The 23,763-nt window shown below is 40.2% G+C and overlaps 1 protein-coding gene and 1 long non-coding RNA gene across 2 annotated transcripts; one reads left to right on the forward strand and one right to left on the reverse strand.

The window, feature by feature from the left end:
• Positions 1-16,895: 16,895 nt before the first annotated feature.
• Positions 16,896-17,711, reverse strand: LOC137327711 (uncharacterized). The gene is made up of 2 exons (XR_010964528.1): positions 17,635-17,711; positions 16,896-17,083 (listed from the first exon to the last, which is right to left on the reverse strand). It is a non-coding gene; the product is annotated as an uncharacterized lncRNA (long non-coding RNA).
• Positions 17,712-19,016: 1,305 nt separating this feature from the next.
• On the forward strand, positions 19,017-21,781 carry adma (adrenomedullin a). The gene is made up of 4 exons (XM_067993515.1): positions 19,017-19,121; positions 19,621-19,729; positions 19,901-20,035; positions 20,815-21,781. The coding sequence occupies exons 2-4, from the start codon at positions 19,629-19,631 to the stop codon at positions 21,083-21,085; spliced, it is 507 nt and encodes a 168-aa protein (XP_067849616.1). The 5' UTR covers positions 19,017-19,121; positions 19,621-19,628; the 3' UTR covers positions 21,086-21,781.
• Positions 21,782-23,763: the final 1,982 nt, after the last annotated feature.

Consider the following 23,763-nt stretch of genomic DNA (forward strand, 5'->3'; position numbering starts at 1 on the left):
CAACCCAACAATGTTCTAATGAGCCCCTGCCATTAAGATCAGCAGGGCCACCACCGCCCCAGCCTTGCCGGGTTCTTCACCCAATTATGGGCTCCCCCGTACCCTCCCCGTTAATATCAGGGCCATTGTTTCCGCAGATTACTTTTGAATTACTCCCCTTCAAACGCGGGTTATGTCCTCTGATTCTACTGTTCTGGACAAGGTGAAATATCTTGTCATGGTCTACATTATCTAGTTCCTTTAGAATCCCTAAGAACAGCAACAATCATATCACCTCTCAACCTTCACTTTTCCAGGGAGAACATGCCCAATTTACATAATCAGACACAAGTGAGTCATGTCGATGATGCTGCTCGGACAGCAATCTCCACTGTTAGCAAGCAATACAAGGTCTGAATTTCTAAGGATTGCAACACAGGCAGAAACCATGCTGGACCTCTAGCCAGCAGGTGGTTGGCCTTGAGCAACGAACCCTTTCAAACTGTACACAGTGACTCACCCTGTACTTCGCCCTTTATCTCAGTATTTACATTCTCTAGGGATGTGCAGATATGGTTGGCAAAGGTGATGTATGAGAGGCAAAGTGCTTTCAGATGAGAACTAGCTTGGGGACACTGGCTCTGATTCCATTTCTGAGAAAACAAAAGAGAGCAAAATATCATAATATTGGCAGAAGAAAACACCTTCAAGCACAATGTTCACTGTACAATACTTTCTGTGACATTATCCAGATTTTATACATGCCTGTTTGACAGTCACTTAGTAAGACAATATTACATGAAATGAATATTATGGTACTAGCCAGGAGCTTCGGGAAGCCTCTGGCTTCATCGTCTCCCATTTCTTCAATGTTGTTCCACCCAATTATGACAAGGGTGACCTCCTAAAATGAAGTCAGGAGAATGAGTTGCTTCAGGAAAGCTCTAGTATGGGTCTGCACCTGATGCTTTTAGGCCATCTTGTCCTGAAAGCAGAAAAATAGTATTGAAATATTAAATGTACAGTCTACTCCTGATAATTCAAAGTCCTTTTCAGAACTAAAAATCTTGAATTGTACAATAATTTGAATTGAACAACATAAATAACACAACAAAGCGAGAATTTAGTGCTAAAATTTTTTGAGTTATCAGATAATTTGAACAAAATGACTTTGAGCATGGACAATTTCAAGCGGTTGCACAGTTTCATTACCATACTGCCTGACTGGAATTGAACAAGCGTTATCCTACTAGGTTGACCACAAGCATTCCTTTTATGAAGCCCCTTTAAGAGTTGTTGCTGCCACAAAAGTCAGCAGACACTTGCTCATCATATATTTCCCATTCAGAAATATCCGTGTTCATGCTAAGCATTCATTACCCTGTTTCATGAATGGAAGTATTGGACTGTTTAACCTCCTCTTACTAGTTAGCATGGTTCAGCAGACAAGGACTTAAAGTTTGTGACAGCAGACTTTCTTTTGTCTCCTTGTAGTACGTGCTTCCCTGTGTAACAATCCTAAGTGATTAGGCTGTGGGAGGGAGGAGTTGTAGCCCCTCACATCCCTGGGAAAGGGAGGGGGAAGTAGGTAATGGCAAAATCCAGAAGGTTCTGCAAAGAGAGTGCAAGATGGGAGACAAAGGTTGTTACAGTTTCTGACTCGTATCATTGTTATCAGTTACTATTAAATACACTTTGTTCTACATACATAACTATGCTTGGAGCTTTGACTATTAGAAGATGTTATCCGGTGCTTACATGAATGTTTACACATTCACAAGAGTACTTTTGGCATACCTTAGCAGATTTGGTCAGATCTGACATATTTTCCTGATATACTTCCAATTCCACTGGGTTGGAGAGATAGAATTGGGCCTTGCTGAAATTTCATCCCATGCACCAGGTCCTACCACAAATGACTTTTCTCTCCTCCCTCGTTCCCTGCAGAAATGCTTCCAGCACCTGGTCATCGAATCCGGTTTTCCTTTATCTGACAGTCTTCATAGCACGGTGATATTTCATCATTAAAAGCTGCCCAGCTCTCTCCTGCAATATTGCAGTGGATTAAATGGCTGTTTACCACTGTTAATAGTTACCAGACTTCATCACTAATCTGCTGCTCCACTGAATAGCCTGCTGTGTGGGCATTGTAATGAAGCTTTAAACAGTTGTAACAAAACAACAAAATCAGGTTAAAATCAACAAAATCAAATTAAGATTTTACAAACTGGTTGAGATTTTACAAATTTCTAATTAATATACCCTGTTCTAACTATTCTATAGTTCCTTTGTACCTTTTTTAAACTTTAAAAAAAGTTATTTTTTGAGCCCCCCACATTCCACTTTCTATCTTGGAAGTGGGGTCCACAATAGAAAAATTGGCCTCTGATTGGTTGAAAACAGTCATGGGGGTGAAATCGGTGTACGTCAGCAGTGAGAAACGGGCTCATAGCGAATCGACAGGCCATTTTACACCGTGCCTGATTTTCAGAAAATCAGATGCAGTGAAAAACGGGCTGTCGAATTCACTATGAGCCCGTTTCACGCTACTGCTGTAGACCAATTTCATCCCCATGTTTTGATTAAAGTAATTAATTCAAGCGTTATGAATCAAGAATTTCATTAAATGACATCGAATGGGAAGTGAATTGTTATATTGAAACTTCATATGAGTGAATGAAAAGTGATTTTTGCATATTGGAATTTATGTCTTGTTCAGAATAATACTTGTTTCAACTTTGCATATTTAATAGAATGGGGCAAACTTTCATTTTTAGCATCTGGACCTAAAGTATGACTGGAGTGCAGAAATGAGCGCACATTGGTTACACATTTTATTCCATTTAAATTAATGAAGGGAAAATAGGGGAGGATTTTTAGGGGCGAATGATCTCCCCACTCAGTTTGCCTTTTTGCACTCCATTCAAGCCATAATTTACATTCAGGCATGAAAGATTAAATCTACCCTAACAAATTTTCTATGCAGATACTGAAAACAAAAGTTGGGGAAATTGTTCAAAAGGGTTGACTAAACAAACCACATATATTTCCTCAAAAGGTCAATGCCTGTAATATCATCTTTCCATTACAAATTGCAGTATCTCACCAGCATATCTTTTTAAACTGCTAGCGAATTAACATTTATCCTTCCATATCTTACTAGATGCTTAACCCTAGAAGCGATGAAAATAAGACAAATGGGGTCCTACAACCCATAATGTACTCCACTGGAATGTAGAAAAAAGTGAATTGTTGTAGAAGATTTACTTTTAAGAAATGCGAGTAAGGCACTAACTGTCCTAAACTTGGGCTACATGCAACAGCGTAATATACTGTTCTGAAACAACATTCTATTACTCTGATCTGAGTATTAATCCAGTTCAGGCAAGAGAAATGGAAGTCTTCTATTTTTTATGACCATTAGGGATATTAACTGAATCTGAGCATTTCAAATTAGGGATTTGGGTCCATACAAGAAAATAGATCTGAATTTTCCAACCATTAGCATTAACAGAATTGGTCTGTTAAACTGTAGTGTGAAGAAGATTCATGCTGGTGATACTCTCACCAAGATAAATGAACATTTTTAGAGCATAAAGTTAACACTGCAAATTTTAGGGACCATAGAAGATCTGGGACAGCTTTGTGTTACTACAGGTTGCAAGGTAAAAAGACATCACAAAGTGTACTACAGAGGAAGTAAACTAGAAGACAACTGATTCTAATTGGACCAAATGAATACTTCTTTGACATATTCCATCACATCCAATCTAACCTTCAAAAAAGTGTTAAGAAGAATGATGTAATAGTGCTGAACAGAAATTGGTAATACTAAATAATTGTTGTATTAAGATGATTTTTTTTTTAAGGTTTTATACAAGGGGGATCCAATTAGCATCTATTAGGGCTCTGTTGACAACATCTTATATAAAGTATATATTAATTAGATAGATTTCTTTCAGAAAATAACATTTTGAGATACAGTACATTAGTAATTTGAGAGATGATATGTGGTAAGTGTAGCATGCTTGGGAGGAACAAGTGGCTTTGAACCTGTGGTTCCCAAAGCTCTCTACCACTGGGGTTTTCCTTGCGCCATGTCTAGGTCTGTGGTAGACTAATTAATAGAGATTGATTGCTATGATTAGTCAACAGCTCCATTATCATTGTATTGTGCAACTACCAGGATGGTAGAAGGCGAACTGAATGAACTTTGGTCTTTTTTTGTCTAACAATTTTTATGTTCCTAATTGATCCAATGCTCCTGATACCTCCTGTTGCTACTGCTGCTGTTGGTGGTCTTTCCTCCTTTTTGGATCTCAGTTACAACCTCCCCATCCCCTGCCACCTGCTACATGATTGTAGCCATGTGTAGGAAGCAAGGAAGGATGCTGTTGAACTTTTCACGAATTGGAAACTTTTTCTCCACTTCTCCATATATTTTATACAATATACATTTAAATGAAATGAAAGCTAATAGTTTCTGCAGGGAATTATTTTCCATCTCAAAAATAGGGGTTTGTTGTTCAACTTCCTAGTCTTTCTTATGCGTGCCCTTCATTTATCACAACCTACCTCTCAGCGGTCATTCCAGTTAAGGTCACTGGGCTATTGTTTGGTGAAAAACATAATCTTTTCCTATTTAAAAAAAAATCCTGGGGTTTTTGAGTCCCCAGGTTCTGACCGGTTGGGGCCTCTCTCTGCTACTCACAGCCATAGAGATTTTTCAAAAACCATAAAAAATAGAGTTTCATGAGGTAGTTACTCTAAGACATGTACTTTATTGCATAAGAACATAAGAAATAGGAGCAGGAGTAGGCCATACGGCCTCTCGAACCTGCTCTGCCATTCAATAAGGTCATGGTTGATCTTTGACCTCAACTCCACTTTCCCGCCCAATCTCCATATCCCTTGATTCCCCTAGAGTCCAAAAATCTATCAAGCTCAGCCTTGAATATATTCAACAAGTCAGCATCCACAGCCCTCTGGGGTAGAGAATTCCAAAGATTCACAACCCTCTGCGTGAAGAAATTCCTCCTCATCTCAGTCTTAAATGGCCGACCCCTTATCCTGCGACTATGCCCTCTAGTTCTAGACTCTCCTGCCAGGGGAAACAACCTCTCAGCATCAACTCTGTCAAGCCTTCTCAGTTTGTTTCAATGAGATCACCTCTCATTCTTCTAAACTCCAGAGAGTATAGGCCCATTCTACTCAATCTCTCCTCATAGGAAAACCCTCTCATCCCAGGAATCAATTTAGTGAACCTTCATTGTACCGCCTCTAAGGCAAGTATATCCTTCCTTAGATAAGGAGACCAAAACTTTTCATAGTACTCCAGGTGAGGTCTCACCAAAGCCCTGTTCAATTGTAATAATACTTCCTTACTCTTGTACCAAACCCCCTTGCAATAAAGGCCAACATGCCATTTGCCTTCCTAATTGCTTGCTGTACCTGCATGCTAACTTTTTGTGTTTCTTGTACAAAGACACCCAAATCTCTCAGAACACCAACATTTAATAGTTTCTCACCATTTAAAAAATATTCTGTTTTTCTATTCTTCCTAGCAAAGTGAATAACCTCACATTTCCCCACATTATACTCCATCTGCCACCTTCTTGCCCACTCACTTAACCTGTCTATATCCCTTTGCAGAATCTTTGTGTCCTCCTCACAGCTTACTTTGCCACCTAGCTTAGTATCGTCAGCAAACTTGGATACATTGCACTCGGTCCCTTCATCCAAGTCATTAATATAGATTGTAATTAGCTGAGGCCCAAACACCGATCCTTGCGGCACCCCACTAGTTACAACCAACCAACCTGAAAATGACCCGTTTATCCCTACTGTCTGTTTTCTGACGGTTAACCAATCCTCAATCCATACTAATATACTACCCCCAACCCCATGAGCCCTTGTGTAACAACCTTTTATGCGGAACCTTATTGAATGTCTTTTGAAAATCAAATATTCTACACCCACTGGTTCCCCTTTATCTACCCTGCCAGTTACATCGTCAAAAAACTCCGATAAATTTGTCAAACTCAATTTCCCTTTCATAAATCCATGTTGACTCTGCCGAATCATATTATGATTTTCTAAGTGACTTGTTACCATTTCCTTAATAATGGACTCTAGCATTTTCCCGACGACTGTTATCAGGCTAACTGGCCTTTAGTTCCCTGTTTTCTCTCTCCCTCCTTTCTTAAATAGCGGTGTTACATTTGCTACCTTCCAATCCGCTGGGACCGTTCTAGAATTTAGGGAATTTTGGAAGATAACAACCAATGCATCCACCAGCTCTGCAGCCACCTCTTTTAGAAGCCTAGGATGTAGGCCATCAGGTCCAGGGGATTTATCAGCTTTTAGTCCCATTAGTTTCTCCAGTACTTTTTCTCTACTGATACTAATTACTTTAAGTTCCTCACTCTCATTAGCCCCTTGGTTCTGTAAGAAAATATTAACTAACCAAGAGAATACATGAGAGACAGACCGAGCTAGTGAGGAGATTAAAAGCCCCACAAAGTAGAATGATATTGACCCTTCTAACTTAATCAGACACTTAATACAGTAGAGAAACTGCAGACCCTTAGGTCACTGCCCGGGTCAGCTATTTTGGAGAACCTTTGCTCTGCTTCTGTTTAAACAACAGGAAAGCTGCAAAGCTGCAGACCCTTAGGAAAACTGCTGTAGTCAGCTATTTTGGAAGAACCTTTGCTCTGCTTCTGTAAATGTGGTAAGGGCAAAAGGGTAACCTTTGGACTGATTCCATGAATACCCTAACCACTTTTACGCAGTTAAGAAAATAGAGGAATTGAGATCATTGTATAGCCCCCACCTGCAGATGAGTATGTGCCGAAGTGCACATTCCTCAGACAAAAATAGGGTATATAAAGAGTTGCTTTTAGTCAGAAACCCCGCAGTCGGAAAAGAAGGAGAGTTAGACATATCCAGGGGACGTAAATGCTGGCTTTGAACTAACACAGTGTAACTCTCCAAGAGTTAGATACTTCCAGGGGACGTAAATGCTGACTTCGGCCTAACCCTGTGTGACCCTCTGAGGAACAACTAGGAACGGGCCATCCGTACCAGCTGTCCAGTCGCTAAACGGGTAATATCATGCTTGTTTAAGTCTGTTAGTTACTGCTCAATGTTTGTTATATAAAATGATCAAACGCTGTCTGTGAACAATAAAAACCTCAATTCTCTAACCAATATGGTGTCAGGTTGGATTAATTGAAAGGAATCATCGTACCTCTGTGCGGGACTCCAACAAATGGCGAGCCAGCCAGGAGACTGACAAAGAGATTTGATTTTTTGTCCTTCACAGATAGGCTCGGCCGACCTGATTGATCACCACGTCAGTTAGGTAGTGAACCCTTGAGACACCACATCGGTTGTGTAGAAAGCACTTGAGGGGAGTGTAGGTTTTATTACATACCAGTAACAAAGGCGGAGAAGTGTGGCTGAAGGTGTATGTAAGGTTATGGACCTGTCCAAGGACTTGAGTCCGAAGGATGTGACATGGCTGTCAGCATGTCTGACCTCAGAGGGACTGACCTACAGTGCCACCCGAGAAAGGATTCAGAAAGAGGGAGATGATAAAAGGATAAAAGCGAGAAAAGGGAAACAGATGTCCATATATGCTTCTGTGCCGTGCGTAATGAACAGGCAGAGGAATGTAATAAGGCAGAAATACTGAAACTAAGGGAGGACCTCCTGGAATCAGAAGATAACAGGAAGGCAGCAAACAACAGAAATATTGAAATGTTGGTAACACTGCAGCAACAGAATAACAGCAGCTGTGCTGCGACCGCTCTGGCTGTCGGAAGACAACAAATGAAAACAGAATTAATGTACAGGAGGAGAATAAAAAGTTAAAACGATAATTAGAAGACGCCCGTGGGGCTCTAAGAGAAATGGCTAGTCGACCCCAACGGGAAGCTGACCATCCACAGTGTAAACTTAAGATTTACGAATTACAAGGTAAATTGGGAAGACAAGGGGCAGTAGCAGCTGCCATATCAGGAAACAAGGCTCCCTGGCAGGAAAAAGGAGACGAGGATATTGGAGGAGTAGATTGGAATCATATGGCAGAGGAGGTTGCGAACCATCGCTCCCCAGACAACACAATGACACAGGGAGCCAATGGTGAGAATAAAGTAGATTGCGACGGCTTAGATGAGGACTGCGAAATGGAAGTCGCAGAAGTAAAAGAATCATTTAAGTAAACCCAAAGCATGTTACAGAGTAAAAGACCAGAAGGGAGAGGGGCAGTCGTTGAGGTTATAGAAAGTGAACCGAGGAAGAGACTAGAACTCCCGACTGGTTTCCCAGTAACCCCTTTCCATTCACTATATCCCATCCTTCCAGCAATGGAGGAGAAGGAGAAAACTTTTAAACAGGAGAGCTAATACAAGCCTGATAAATGGCCTTTCACACATGAGATTTTAAATCAGTACAAAATTGAGTTAAATAAGAAACATCAGAGACTGAAAATGAAGATGAGAGATAAAGGATAGATGATTTAAAACAGGGGGGAAAGGTGAAAAGGGAAGATTCTGTCTCTCCCACTGTTACAAGCTATTGGATTTTTCTTTAGTTTTTGTGTACTGTCTCTTTAAGTGTCTTGCACTCTGCAGCATACAGGCTGCAGCTGGCTCCATTTCCTTTTTTTTCACAAAACTGAAGCAGCGTTCACCCATTGTAGTCCTGGTCACTTAATATAACCATTTCAATCGTTGAATTTTCTAAGCATAGTATCACCATTAACTGTACAAGAAGAAGTCAAAAGTGTTTGCAGAATTATTATGTAGTTACGAGATTATGTCCTATTTTATAGCTGTGAGATTTGAAATCTAAATCGATTGTTTTCTTTTCAATTCAGCAAAGTTTCTTTAAATATCAGGTGAAATCTGCCTGAGCCTGGAGTTGCTGTGATGAAGCTGGCTCTGCCTTCTTTTCAGTCAGTACTGCAAAGAAGTTTTAAAATCATGTTGCCGTACACAGAGTTAGTTCCACATGTGGGTCTACAGCCATCCAACGGGGGAAGTTAGTTGGTCACAGAGCACAGAGCGTCCAAGACCACAGACAGTTGAGACATCAGGTCAAGATTGTATAGGGTGTTCTACTCCAAGTCTCCAAAGAAACTGGAGGCGGAAGAAATAATTCTTTGTGTTTTCTCCATAGAGGAAGTGAAATGGACCATGTGACATTAATTACATTTATTATTGGGGAGCATAATATGTTAAGGACTTAAAAACTGTAAAATATGCCATAAGCAAATAACGTCCAATTTACGGTATTGTAATAAATGCCCACAAGAGATGTGCAGATAAAATGGGAACAAGAGGTAGAGAGTGATAGATAACATAATGGAGGTGCAAACTAGACCAGAGGAGGGCATCTTCAGGAAAAGACAATTACAGTCGGACACTGTGGGATGGGTAGGTGCGAAAACAGGGCTATTCGGAACAGGAATGTCAATTTGGAATCGGGTAGATATTGAGACTATCAAGAAGCATGCGTGTCATTATGAACATGCGCAGGCCAAACTGGTGCACCAATCCTAAACACAATCAATGAGCTAGCACAGGAAGAACAATATACCATCCATAACATGTACAAAATTGCCAAGTTTTTCACTCAGACGCAGCATTAAAATAAATGAGATGATACACAAGGGAAACAAGTGAGCATAGGGAACAGGATGGGCAACCATTTGGATGGCATATAGAGCATATGTGTTTTTCTTTATTGTTCAAACACAGATTTTTGATGCAAGCTGAAGTCCCGGATATGTTCAGGGACTACGACCTTGTCTGTTGGCATTCTAAGAGAAATGGTGAAACAAACGTGAGGGGTTGAAGTTCCACCTGTATCAATAATCCGCAATCTGGGGACTGCTCCTATTCACCCAATGGGCCAAGTTAGGGATAAGAATAAACCTCGATTTTTACCCTATCTTTACCTATCGTGGATGTTTTGACCCAAGTATTTACCAAATTGGCAGAACCACATTCTGTGGGATATTTAAAGGGAGAAGCAAAGGGTAAACTCGCTTAAGTTAACGGTGTATGATAGGAGAATTGCATCATATAAGATTCCCAATTTGGATTGTTGTGTCAAGCAAGGGAATCGATACCTAGGCTGATGTGGATGTTTCCCTACCGCATGCCTGAGTGTAGACGGTGCAGACATGATTTAAAATTGAACTAAAACTTTAAAATGGGAGGCGCAGGAAAAGATGCGTGAACGAACTTGTGGCAATGCAAAGACAAGAAGCTTGTTATAATTTGCAGTTAGAGACTATTCCTGCTCTGTTAAATTTTTCCTTCTGCATCTTTTGTCTTCTGATTTATGTAACTGAATGTATGTAGATTTTTTTTATCATGCTAAGAGAACAGTTTAACTAAGCGCAATTGGCACGAGATTTAGGTGAACTGACATAGAAATAATGGGAACATAATAAAACAATGCACAAGCAAATAGAGAGATTACTTAAAGGAATGAATAGGCAGTTGGGGGATGTTATATCAGAACAAGGGGTGTCCCTGGTTTTAATAGAATGACTGGCATAGAGACAGGTTAGGGATATTGGCAATCATTCAGAATTACAAAGACTAAGGAACAACTGATCTGAAAGGCAATTATGTATGGAGGATTTTTACAATGTTCAGATTCAAAACAGGGTTAAATGCTATTGAAAACAATTGGATTCCAAATTTTATATTGGACAAACAAATGAAAATCTAGAAATCAGACAGGAATGTGGATTGGTGTAAGGTGCAAAGACTTGGATTGGTGCATTATACCAGGAAGCCTTGCAAACAGAGTGACATTGTTTTGTCACTGATTCCTGTGGTAGGCAATACCATTGCTATCTGCTAATGTAAAATCAATGAAAGTATTAAAAGTGTAATCAATGGGCTTGTTGGAGGAGGATATCCATGAGGAATTGTAAATCATCCGAAGATTGAAGATATCAGTAAAGGGGGAAAGAAGGGTTCTGCATTGCACCAAACACTTCATGCTATTCCAGGAAAAGTGGATCCTGGTTGTGTAGATGTGACATTTTACAAAGTGCACTGCCAGCCTGTGGTTTCACCCTGGATGAAGAATCCCCTAATTGTACTATTGAATTTGAAAAAGACCAATGTCGTTTACTCGGCGAGAGGAGGGTATTGTGTTACAACCAACAAGGGCAGCAGGCACATGGGAACAACACCACCTGCGCGTTCCCCTCCAAGTCACACACCATCCCGAATTGGAAATATATCACCGTTCCTTCATCGTCATTGGGTCAAAATCCTGGAACTCTCTACCTAACAGCACAGTGGGAGAACCTTCACCACACGGACTGCAGCGGTTCAAGAAGGCGGCTCACCACCACCTTCTCAGCGGCAATTAGGGATGGGCGATAAATGCTGGCCTTGCTAGCGATGCCCATATCCCATGAACAAATAAAAAAAAAGAAGCACTATACATAAGGCAACACCATGGGCTCAATTTTAAAAGCAAAGTCCGGGTGCGTTGGGGGCATGGGGGCAAAGAAAATCGGAGAAATCCGAGCGGGCAGGATTCCCAGCTCCAACCCGCTTAAGAACGTGTATGACCCAGAGTCATCTGGGTGTGCGCACTGTTCCCAATCCTGGGAGTCCCGCAGGCAATTACAGCCAGTGGGATGATATTTAAACAAGCAAATGTACCTCATTGAGGTACTTAAGGTAGTTTATTTTTGGCATATTGGCCAATTAAAAAGATTTTGACCTTACCTGGGCGGCTTTCCCATGGCTTCCGATTCACGCCTGGTTTCGGATCAATGAAAAATAAACTAAATAAATTAAATAAAATTACATTTCCAATTGTAAAAAAAAATACCTTACAACAATGTCATCTGCACCCCCTGCTTTGATGTCTCTCTGATGTCCAATGTCTCTTCCCCACCTTCTGATGTCCGATGTCTCTCCCCCGCCCCGATGTCTGATGTCTCTCCCCACTTCGACGTCCGACATCTCTCCCCCCTCCAACGGTTTCCGATGTTTCCTCCCCTCCTCCCCCTCCGATCTTTGTCTCCCCCCAACTCTCTCTCGCAATGGCCGAAGAGGTCTCTCTCTCTCTCTCTCTCTTTCTTCCCCCCACCTCGGATGTGCAGCTCCCGATGGCAGCCAGCCTGTCAATCAGGCTAGCTGCCAGGTGCGAAACCCGGAAGAGGCTTTAATTGGCCTCAGTAGGGTTGTGATCACAACCCGCCTACTTCCCTTCGAGGTTTGGCACCTGCAAATCAAACTCCCCCACCTCGCTGCCATTCTGACGCCCTTTTAAAATTGAGCCCCATATGTCCAGTTTGGTGGTTAACATCTTGTTTTAAACCAACCAAAATTACTAAATTGGGGCTAAGATATTGGTGCCTATCATGGCCACAATGGTACAAAATGCAAGTAAAAATTACCCTCCAGACAGAAAACTTACAAGTGGTTGTAAATTTTGGCCGCAAAAGCATTAAGCGTACTTAAAAATGCTATCAGAAACGTTAGGTGGAGGTAGGGAGTGTCCTAACTCAGTCAATGGGATGCGTAACCCCCACCCATGAGATTGAACTAGGGTCCCATCGGGTCACCTCGGTGACTACAGTTGATCATGATATCACCAGACTGAAGATCCATGGGGACTTGATAGAGGAAGTATTAGAGGCGGTAATTTGTTTTCAACACTCCATTCCCCCCTTATCATTTAGTCTTAAAAGTGTCCTGGATAGAAGTATCACCTCTCAGAAACATCTGATCAAAATGCAGCAGGATAACAAAGAAATAGAGAAAGGTATACAGAACCTTGGGGCTAAATCATGGTGGGAGACTGTCTATAATGCAGGACTGCACTCCTGGTTAAGAATGTCTATGTTTTTGACTTGTGCTCAAGGAATTGTATTGATTGTATGAATTGTATTAGTGTGTTATTTGCGATGCTAAAGAAATTGGGGAAATACGCAGATAACCTGGAATTGGCAGCACTTATTAAAAAATAGTAACTAATGAGGCGTCAATAGGAATATTTCCCCTTCAAGGTGGGGACTGTAAGAAAATATTAACTAACCAAGAGAATACATGAGAGACAGACCTAGCTAGTGAGGAGATTAAAAGCCCCACAAAGTAGAATGATATTGACCCTTCTAACTTAATCAGACACTTAATACAGTAGAGAAACTGCAGATCCTTAGGTCACTGCCTGGGTCAGCTATTTTGGAGAACCTTTGCTCTGCTTCTGTTTAAACAACAAGAAAGCTGCAAAGCTGTAGATCCTTAGGAAAACTGCTGTAGTCAGCTATTTTGGAAGAGCCTTTGCTCTGCTTCTGTAAATGTCGTAAGGGCAAAAGGGTAACCTTTGGACTGATTCCATGAATACCCTAACCACTTTTACGCAGTTAGGAAATTAGAGGAACCGATAACATTGTATAGCCCCCACTTGCAGATGAGTATGTGCCGAAGTACACATTCCTCAGACAAAAATAGGGTATATAAAGAGTAGCTTTTAGTCAGAAACCCCGCAGTCAGAGAAGGAGGAGAGTTAGACATATCCAGGGGATCCATGCTGGCTTCAGGCCTAACCCTGTGTAACTCTCCAAGAGTTAGATACTTCCAGGGGACGTAAATGCTGACTTCGGCCTAACCCTGTGTAACTCTCCGAGGCACAACTAGGAATGGACCATCGGCGCTGGCTGTCCAGTCGCTAAACAGATAATATCATGCTTGTTTAAGACTGTTAATTACTGCTCAATGATTGTTATATAAAATGATCAAACGCTATCTGTGAACAATAAAAACCTCAATCCTCTAACCAATATGGTGTCAGGTTGGATTAATTGAAAGGAATCACCGTATCTCTGTGCGGGACTCCAACAGTTCCCCATTATTTCTGGTATGCTTTTTATGTCTTCTACTGTGAAGACAGATACAAAATACTTGTTTAATGTCTCTGCCATTTCCTTATTCCCCATTATAATTTCTCCTGTCTCAGCCTCTAAGGGAACAATATTTACTTTTGCTGCTCTTTTTTACATACTTGTAGAAGCTCTTACAATCCATTTTTAAATTTCTTGCTAGTTTACTTTCATAATCTATTTTCTCCCTTTTTATCAATTTTTTTGGTCATCCTTTGCTGGTTTCTAATATCTCCCAATCCTCAGACTTACTACTTTTCTTGGCAACATTATAGGCCTCATTTTTTAATCCAATACTATCCTTAAATTCTTTAGTTAGCCAAGGGTGAATCACTTTTCCTGTGGAGTTTTTATTTCTCAATGAAATGTATATTCATTGAGAATACTGAAATATTTCTTTAAATGATTGCCATTGCTTATCTACCTTCATACCCTTTAATTTAATTTCCCAATCTACCCTGGCCAACTTGCCCCTCATACCTATGTAATTGGCTTTATTTAAGTTTAAGACTTTAGTTTTTGACTGAAGTACATCACTTTCAAACTCAATGTGAAATTCTATCATATTATGATCACTCTTCCCCAGAGGATTCTTTACTGTGAGATTACTAATTAACCGTGTCTCATTGCACAATACAAGATCTAAAATAGCCAGTTCCCTGATTGGTTCCACAACGTATTGTTCTAGGAAACTGTCTCGAATGTATTCCATGAACTCGTCCTCCAGACTACCTTTGCCAATTTGATTTGTCTAGTCTATAAGAAGATTAAAGTCTTCCATGATTATTTCATTACCTTTGTTACAAGCTCCCATTATTTCTTGATTAATACTCTGTCCAATGGTATAGCTACTGTTAGGGGCCTATAGACTATGCCCACCAGTGTTTTCTGCCCCTTGTTATTTCTAATTTCCACCCATATTGATCCTACTTCCTGATCTTCTGAGCCAAGATCCTTTCTCACCACTGTTCTTATGTCATACTTTATTATCAGGGCTACATCCCCTCCTTTTCCATTCAGCCTGTCTTTTCAAAATGTCAAGTACCCTGGAATATTTAGTTCCCAACTTTGGTCTCTGTAATGGCTATTAGATCAAACCCATTTGTCTCTATTTGTGCAACTAATTTGTCTATCTTATTACAAATGCTCCATGCATTCAGATAAAGAGCCTTTAATTTTAACATTTTACCATTTTTCCCTGCTTTGACTTTATTTGCTGATGCCCGATAACTGTTAAACTCTCTGTCCCTTCCTGCTACACTCTGCTTATCTTTACTCAAATCACTACACTGCTCGGTTGTCTTGACTTTTCTCATTAGATTTCTAAATTTACCCTCACCTGACCCCTCCCCCCTTTTTTAGTTTAAGTTAATTTTGCAAGTTAATTATGTGATGCTGGCAATGAGAAAGGACCCTACAGCATAATCATAGGGAGAGGCATTGTTCTTGAATCCATTACACCAATTCAGGGAGGATTCAATGCATAGCCCAATGATGGAAATTTCAGGAATGGAGCAGAAGGCAAGCCCAAGGCCTTTGACTATATAAGCAAAAGTTCTTTTAACTATTGGAAAGTGGGATGAGTGAGGTTACTGGTACATTTTGTGATCTTTTCAACACAACTGTTTAGATTTTATTGTTGTATAAGTTTTATCTTTAAGAGTATTCAGGAGAGCCAGTGGGGAACCAATATGGCCAAAGGAATTGGTATTTTGTTTCGTAATTTGATTGGTTCATTTTGTGGTGGTTACCAATTGTTCACTGGTTGTGCTTTACTAATAGAAACAGTGAAAAGTTTATTTCACAAATAGTGCATTTTAATTAATAGGAAACGTGAGCTTCGTACTCTATGAAAATATCAGAAACATTCCCAAACACTGAGATTTCACCTGCGCTATGGAGGCCTACCAAACCCAATATATATATATGTGTGTATTTTGATTATACATACAATAATCTGGGAAATACAATAGAAAATACTCAGTAAACAGCAACTCAAATCACACAGCATAAAACTATAAGTATTTAAATTGTGGCTAGTTCTACAACTAACAAATATTGAGAATCACAGTACAATCAAATGACTGAATTGGGGCTTTTCTTTGCAACAGCGAAACTAACCCTTTCCAAACCCTCAGGCGCACAAAATTAAAACAGGAAACCACCCAATAAGAATTACAAGCACAAATATGACTGAGTTGCCTGGGCTTAGCGAGTGATTGTCGTGGCTCCCCAGGGTTGCAGTTGGATACCCCAGTTAAACTATTTAACTGAGATATTTTAATGTTAGAAAATAGGCTATTCTATACTCTACAAACTAAAAGGGATGGAAAAGGCAAATGATGTATTGAATTATTCGTCTATCTTCCGTCAATTGACACTTTTGTAAACATTTAAATGACAATGCCCAATTAGATTTCAGTTTAAAACATCAATTCAAGCAATCTAATGCTGTACAACATGATGCGAAGCAACTGCCCGTTAATAAGGTACTGGAATTATTGATGTGGAAGAGACATGTCAATTGCATTAAACCGCACACGTTCGCTTATGAAATGAATTAGCAAACACATGAGACAAAGTGAAGACTCAAGTTATGAAGCGAAGCCTAACAGTAATGGGGATCACCTAGGAAGAATCAGGATGGTTGAATAGTCACAAGAATGAATTGAATGAATTAGTGGCGGCCCCGGATGTCCCCTGCCCTGGGGGGTATGATACGCAGCAGGAGAAAAAGAGCCCGTCATAAATTTAGCACAAGGTTATATGACAGACCGGGGATTAACGGGTTGATTAAACATAGCTTTCCACCAGCTGGCGAGACAGTAATGGAAATGTGGGGGAAGAAAAGCATTGAAAATGAATGTTTCTGTGTTAACTGTGTGACTTTTTCCAACAATGTTCTTTACCAGGTCACAGAAATCCTGGTAAACACTAGATATACTCGCACCTATTTATTGATGGAGCATTCGGAAATTTCGAGTTAAGATGTCTATAGCACAAGTTTTATTTATCTCTTTTAGTGAGGTAAACAAAGAACTGTTGCGACTGTGAACAGTCTTCCTCCTTGCTGATGGTGTTCTCCGAGCCCCGCTTCCCACTCCAACTCGTCCAAGTTTGGGTTGTTGATTGAGGTTCCGAGAAGGCAGTCGTTTTGGTGAAGTGCCAGCTCTGGAAGGAACATGCGACGCTGATATCTCATTAATGCTATACAGGGATAAATATCTTTGTACTGAGTAGAGCGGTAGCCACCAAGAGCAACTGAAAGAACAGCGTGGCTTTACCATCAATTAACAAGAGTATACAGTAAACGAGAGGAGGATAGTACATTAGTGGTGCATGCCTGAAACACAACTATTCCGTGTTATTTGTTCAATTGCTGGCAAACGACGTTGACTCTTGACAAGATGGAACGACCTTTTTTACTCCTAAAGCTTTGTACAAGCTCTTCTTACAAAATGTTTTATTCTAGACAACCTCGTTCCTCACTCATAGAGCGAGTTATGATATATGAGCTGCTCGGTAAAATAATGTACACATTTAAATAATTTCTTTGATCTTTTCATTTATATTGTTCTCGAATATATACTGAGATACTATGCAAAACATCACATTTCTGATATAACTCTCCATTATACCAACTAGGAACAAGAGCTAGGCCGACTCAAAAGGTTTCTGGTGGGTCAAAAGGTTTCGAGAAGGCAGTAAACCTGTATACTTACATTTGCCATCGCTGTCTTTGATATGTAGGAATACAAAAAGAATCGTCCTCGAAATATTTTTCACGGAACCAAGAGGACCACCAATAACATCTGTCAATGATAAACTCCTGTGAGGCGACGATCTTGGTTTATTAGGGGAAATCATTTGCAAGTGCACCAAACTACATCTATGAGCTCTTCACATGTTTGATCAGCAAGAACTGAGAGTTTGATCATATATACCTATGGCTTTAATAATAAGCTATTAGAAGGGGAGGGGATGGTGCTGGATCAGCAGTCCTGTACCGAGTCAGATAATAGTCACTAAGCCAACATAAAAGACGCAGGTGACTAAAATAACAATAGACATTTCGAAATTAATGTTGACCAATTATTTCCTAGAAGGTTTCTGGTGGAACTTGGTACCATTATAGTCGAAATGATTGGAATGTTTTGAGAATAAGACAAGGTTCATGCAATGCCAGAACGGTGGCGCGTTTTCGACTCAAAAAAATCTTCCTTGAAATAGTTGGGGAAATGTTACCAAGTTACCCAAGTCAAGACTGTGAAGGGTGTACGTGACAATCAGTCCCATTACATTCCATAAATGTACTGATGATGAATAAACAAAAAGGATTGAGTAATGGATGATCGCTGGAGATATCATAGGCATTGTCCAAGCATTACGAACGGTCATGTGGAGTCTCTGAGGAAACAGACAAGCTAAAGCATTAATCATTTGATACATATTCTGCCAACTATACAAACCACTCCTAATATGCATTTATAAAAGGTAGAATCATTGTAGCAGAATAAATTGCTTTCTGTTACTGAATAAAATTTGCTTAACACACTATAGTTAAATCGCCCATCATCATGAAATGTATCTTTCAATTTCAAACTTTCCTTCGTCCCTGTTGAAATTACCTTGAAACATTTTACATCGCCAGAAAACCGCAATTTCTAATTTAAAATAAGAAATATAATGTAGCATTTTAAAAACGAATAGAATAGAGTATAATTAAGATACAAGTAGTTTAAGAAAAGTATTTCCCTGGAGTACCGTCCACCGTAGATTATTTGTTGTTATTCTAATTGCAAAGGCAACGCATCATGTTTATCCGATATAAACATCTTTGCTAAAGCAATATTTAACTTGACGTTTATATGCGTCAAATTTTAAGTTTAATTTTTTCAGCTATATATGATGGATTTATGGGCTAGAAACTAATTGGCAGTTGATTGCATATTTATCATACTCATCAAATGACTATTAGTCGTAAGGGATGTTCACTAAGTATTGTCACGTCTTGTCTGCGAGCTGTCCATCAATCGAATCTCCGCCCCATATACAATTCTATAAAGAGAGACTCCGGCTCTGGACTCAGTCAATGCGAATCGAGAATAACAGTTTCGTCTCGATCTCTCTGCGAAAGACTTTATAAGGATACACCACAGAGATACAGATTTGAAGAATTTTGGAAACACCCACTCAATAGATTTTGTAGGTACGTGTAAAATAGGTGAATATGTTCTATCTTCGTCTCAGTCAGGCAAGTCTGTGATACATCGTGTCTTTCACTAAATCTACTTGGTAGTTGCAAATGTTACAAGTATTTTGTGATGTTATCGAAATTACATGAGACACACAGAACAATTTAAAAGGCAGCTAGCAGGTTGCACTCGCCGTGTTTTATGTTTCGTCAACATTTTAACGTATTTGAATGACTCATTTGATCAGAAACCGGTCTTTGTGATGATCATCACCTCAGAAACATTTTCCGAAAGGGAAATCACCACATGTGGGAAAAAAATAACCTGGCAGCGGTTTCTCCTGAGCGGAGATTTTTGATCTAGCGTGTCAGGGAAACCTATCGTTAACGCGCTGCTGACACATCGCCAGAACTTGAGAAGTGCTTGTCAGCAGCACGTTCACAGCCTCAAAACAAACAGAAATTGTAAAAAAAGAAGCCCTAACGCCTGCTTTGCTTCTGTTTTGTCTGGCAGGTTTCACCATGAGGGTGGTTCACGTTGCCCTTCTGTACTGCTGCTTCGTCTATTCAGCTTTCGTCAATGTGGATGCCAAATTGGACGTAGCTTCGGAATTTAAAAAAAGGCAAGTACCATACGATTTCTTTTTTTCCCGCATTTTTGAAATGCATCCCACTGAACCATGAGATCACAGGACATCGTTTTTAAAATGAGAACCTTGAACTGCTGTACCAGTTTGTGACGGTATTTTTTGGAATAGTTTCGCTGATCGGGCGTTGTGGATTTCTGTTTGCAGGTTGAACGCTTGGGCTTTAAGCCGAGCAAAGAGAGATTTGAAAACTTCGAAGCTGAAGACTCAGGGGGTGGTAGCGAGTAGCCAACAGTTCGTGAGGGCAGAGGATGTCAAGGAAAACTTAAACGTTCACCCCAGGTAATTAAGCAAATCCTTCGAGCCACCAAACCTGAAAAAAATGGTACCGGAAGGTTTAACCAATAAAAGTAAACCGTGGTCTCCGGCAAAGGTTCAAACCTCATCACACCACGCACCGTCGGCAAATGTTTGCGGGATTGGATTAGCGCTAGGATTGAACCCAATGAATGCGGGGGACAAGTGGGAACATCCATCAATCTGAGATATAGTACTGTAGAATAAATAAAAGAACGTTGCTGGGTTGGGAGTAATGGTAATCCTAACGGGGCACTACCTGCTTTCGGTTTATAACTATACAACTTCCCAAGCGGTGAAAAGATTGATGGAAAATACTGGGGATGGGCAAAACAATGCAAGCGAGTCCGATCGCAAGAATGCGGTTCAGGATTTACTAATAGTTGTATTTATGTGGGGATTTACCACGTCTCTGAGAAGTCTCCCAAAGTACTTCATGTGAAGTTTGGTGACTGATAAATTTCTATTTTTTTCCATCTTTACGTTCACGATTTGCAAATGGTTTTCTGGGTTACTTTTTAGAACCTGGGCTGATCTTTTTGCATGTTTTGTAAAATACAATAGTTTGCAAGATGATCCTGCCACAAAGATCAATCAAATAAATCGATTCATACAAATATATCACACCAACTGCAGACTCGAGCCTAATATGTACGGTTTAGCGGAGACTTAAAGGAGCCGCTACGTTACAGTGTTAGCCACGGTTTCTGAACCTATTTCTCTGATTTTGCTCTAATCATGTGTGTTTTTTCCTTTTTCGCCAGCTCAGATGCGCATATCCGTGTGAAGCGCTACCGACACGGGATGCCGCATTTTTCACAGCTCCATCTGAACCGGCCAAGCTGCCAACTTGGGACGTGCCAGGTCCAGAAGCTGAGCCACCGGTTAAATCAGCTCCTCAATAACCCGGAGAAGGACGACATGGCTCGGTGGAGCACGTGGAGCCCCAACAGCTACGGCAGGAAACGGCGATCCGTGCGATCCAAAATAGCGCTCACGCTGCCCCGAGAACAGGATATACTGGCAAGGACGTGATGGTCTGTACAATGACAGGCACACACAAGTACACAGGACTACAACTGCAGAACCACTGCCATGGACTAGAATATTCATAATGTCTTCAATTGGACATCTGAAGACAGTTGGAAAACTTTACAATGCACGCCAAACTTCAGAACTGTTATAAGCTGCCAAACTTGCCAGAATTTTTTTTTGGAGAAGTTTCAGAGTGAACTGAATGGAGGAAAGGGCGCCACCTCTCAGCGTACACTTTGGAATTAAGGGTTCATACCCTACATAGCGCCAAATTCCAGCCCATTATCTGCAGACTACATTTGAACTGTTGTTTTTTTGTGTTTGGATTACAGGGAGTCTAAAATCCTGCCAGTAGAAAAGGATTGCATCATACTTGAACGCAACTTCTATTACAGAAAGTGCAATCGACGTTTTAATGTATGAAAGACATTGTATATAAATTGTTTAAACTATTTAAATGTAACTCTTTATTTCCTGTAACTGTACATCTGGAAATAGAATTATTTTTATACGTGATATAAATGTATAAGCGCATTGTAGCATCAACAAACTTAGAATCGTGTGTCCATTATCATGGAGGTAAAAATGTTCACTAGTTACCCGACTCCTTTTGTACATTCCAGACTTGCAATGGCTGTATATGTAGTACAATCTATGTTTGTCATAATTGATAAATACAATAAATATCTGCCTATATTATGATGTCTGTGGTTATTGTATGCCCCCCTCTGAAGAAAGGATGCGAGACTCAGCGACCATTACTTTTGTGTTTAGATTTGTTTTGTATACGATCTGCTGACGCTTCTGTAGTCTAAGCGCATCTTTGCGACCATTCTGTCACAAAAACCTGCCAATATATGTATCGAACATACAGTTACAAAGGTCCGAGCGGTAGCACCACACCTGCAGCGCATTCTGTCCCCCCAACCCCCTCCAAAAACTTAATAACCGTGAAACCAGAATCCACATTCCTTCTGGGAGGTTCTACTTGATCCCACTCATCCTAGTTAAGGGTTTACCCCGTTGTTACATAGTTCAGTAGATCTTGTCCATCCTTATTTAGAGACTCGGGTTTTATGTTAGGGTTAAAAGGGGAACGGACGCCTATGGTTGGGTGCCAGTAGCACTGTTGCGGCGGGGTAATGGTCAGCGCTTGGAGGAAACCACAGGTCGGAGACCAAAGAATGTGGTCAAGTCTAATAGATGTGTTTTCAAAGCCTGTAGCGCCACCATGAACTAAAATTCAGGCACTACAAGTGAAGGGATAAATAAAGTCGATTTAAATCTGAATGTAAGTATTCTTTAGTGGCGTAACGCCCTTTGCCAGTCTGAGATTACAATCTATGCAACAGTACATGATCCTCAGCAGTAAACATTGACCCCGCGCTTGTCATAAAGTCACTGAAGCACATTATTTTACATTTAGCCGCGCAGTTATAGATGGTTTGAACTCATAAAATGTCGCAAAAAACACTTACAGGGCTGATTAATGTTGAAAGATCGTATACCATATAGGAATCCTTTCGCATTAGCTGCACAGAGGCCAAGCATTGATACTACGCCTGAAAGCTTAAGAGTTGTTAAAATTCATATTGAAACTTTGATTTTCCCATATCAGTTTACATTTTAATCCATATAGGAAAAGTAATAACATCGTTCCTAAAATATTCATGATTACATTTCTGATTGAAGACATTCCCTACACGTTTAACCTATAACTTGTTAAACATTAGATAATTTATCTATTAAATATTGTTCTTTCTAAATGGATTGTAACAATTCAAGAAACAGAACAACAACTATACCTTTGGAATAAGAATGTAAGAACTCAGTGCAGGTAAACGATACCATTACACAATACATATTACCATAACATTATCGTTGAGCATTAGATTGATTCGTTCTCTCTGAATATTTACACTGCAAGTTAAGAGATTCCGAAGACCATCGATGGAGCTATTCTGCCATCTAGAGTTTGATGTGGAGATGCCGGTGATGGACTGGGGTTGACAATTGTAAACAATTTTACAACACCAAGTTATAGTCCAGCAATTTTATTTTAAATTCACAAGCTTTCGGAGGCTTCCTCCTTCACATCGTTCACCTGACGAAGGAGGAAGCCTCCGAAAGCTTGTGAATTTAAAATAAAATTGCTGGACTATAACTTGGTGTTGTAAAATTGTTTACAATCTAGAGTTTGCAAAGACCTAGTGTGAATTTAACAGACGGCGCTGAGACGTTCCACATACCAACCACCGCCGTCGCTACCGGGACCTCGACCGCAAAGCGGAAGTGTGACGATAATACTATAGCAACTAAAGGTTTTGGACATTTTAAACCATCGCTTTAAGGAGTCGGCAAAATAAAATATACATTATTGGAAATTATAATAAACATGTATAAAATTACTTGGCATAAACGATGTCAAGGGCTTCAGTACATTTCAAGACACAAACAAATATCCCCGCAGTTTGAGGTCGCCTGTGTTGTATATTCTCACAACGTAGAAAGCCAGGCTCTGGAATCTTTTTAATCCTTCATTTTCCAACCCACTGGGCTAAACAGATTTTGTTTTACCATGGTCTACCACCTACACGGAAATACATCAACACTGACACAAATGCAGATTAAGCAAAATGTGACCAAAGCTGGCAATAGCATAAAAATGAATGTTTAAA

This window comes from Heptranchias perlo, chromosome 12 (genome assembly GCF_035084215.1).
Source record: "Heptranchias perlo isolate sHepPer1 chromosome 12, sHepPer1.hap1, whole genome shotgun sequence".
Classification (NCBI taxonomy): Eukaryota; Metazoa; Chordata; class Chondrichthyes; order Hexanchiformes; family Hexanchidae; genus Heptranchias; species Heptranchias perlo.

What these genes read in the sequence shown, in the direction of transcription:
- adma (XM_067993515.1), top strand. Translation starts at nt 19,629, where the DNA reads ATGAGGGTGGTTCACGTTGCCCTTCTGTACTGCTGCTTCGTCTATTCA. An exon ending in GCTTCGGAATTTAAAAAAAG is followed by an intron (nt 19,730 to 19,900) that starts GCAAGTACCATA and finishes TTCTGTTTGCAG; the next exon opens with GTTGAACGCTTGGGCTTTAA. An exon ending in AACTTAAACGTTCACCCCAG is followed by an intron (nt 20,036 to 20,814) that starts GTAATTAAGCAA and finishes CTTTTTCGCCAG; the next exon opens with CTCAGATGCGCATATCCGTG.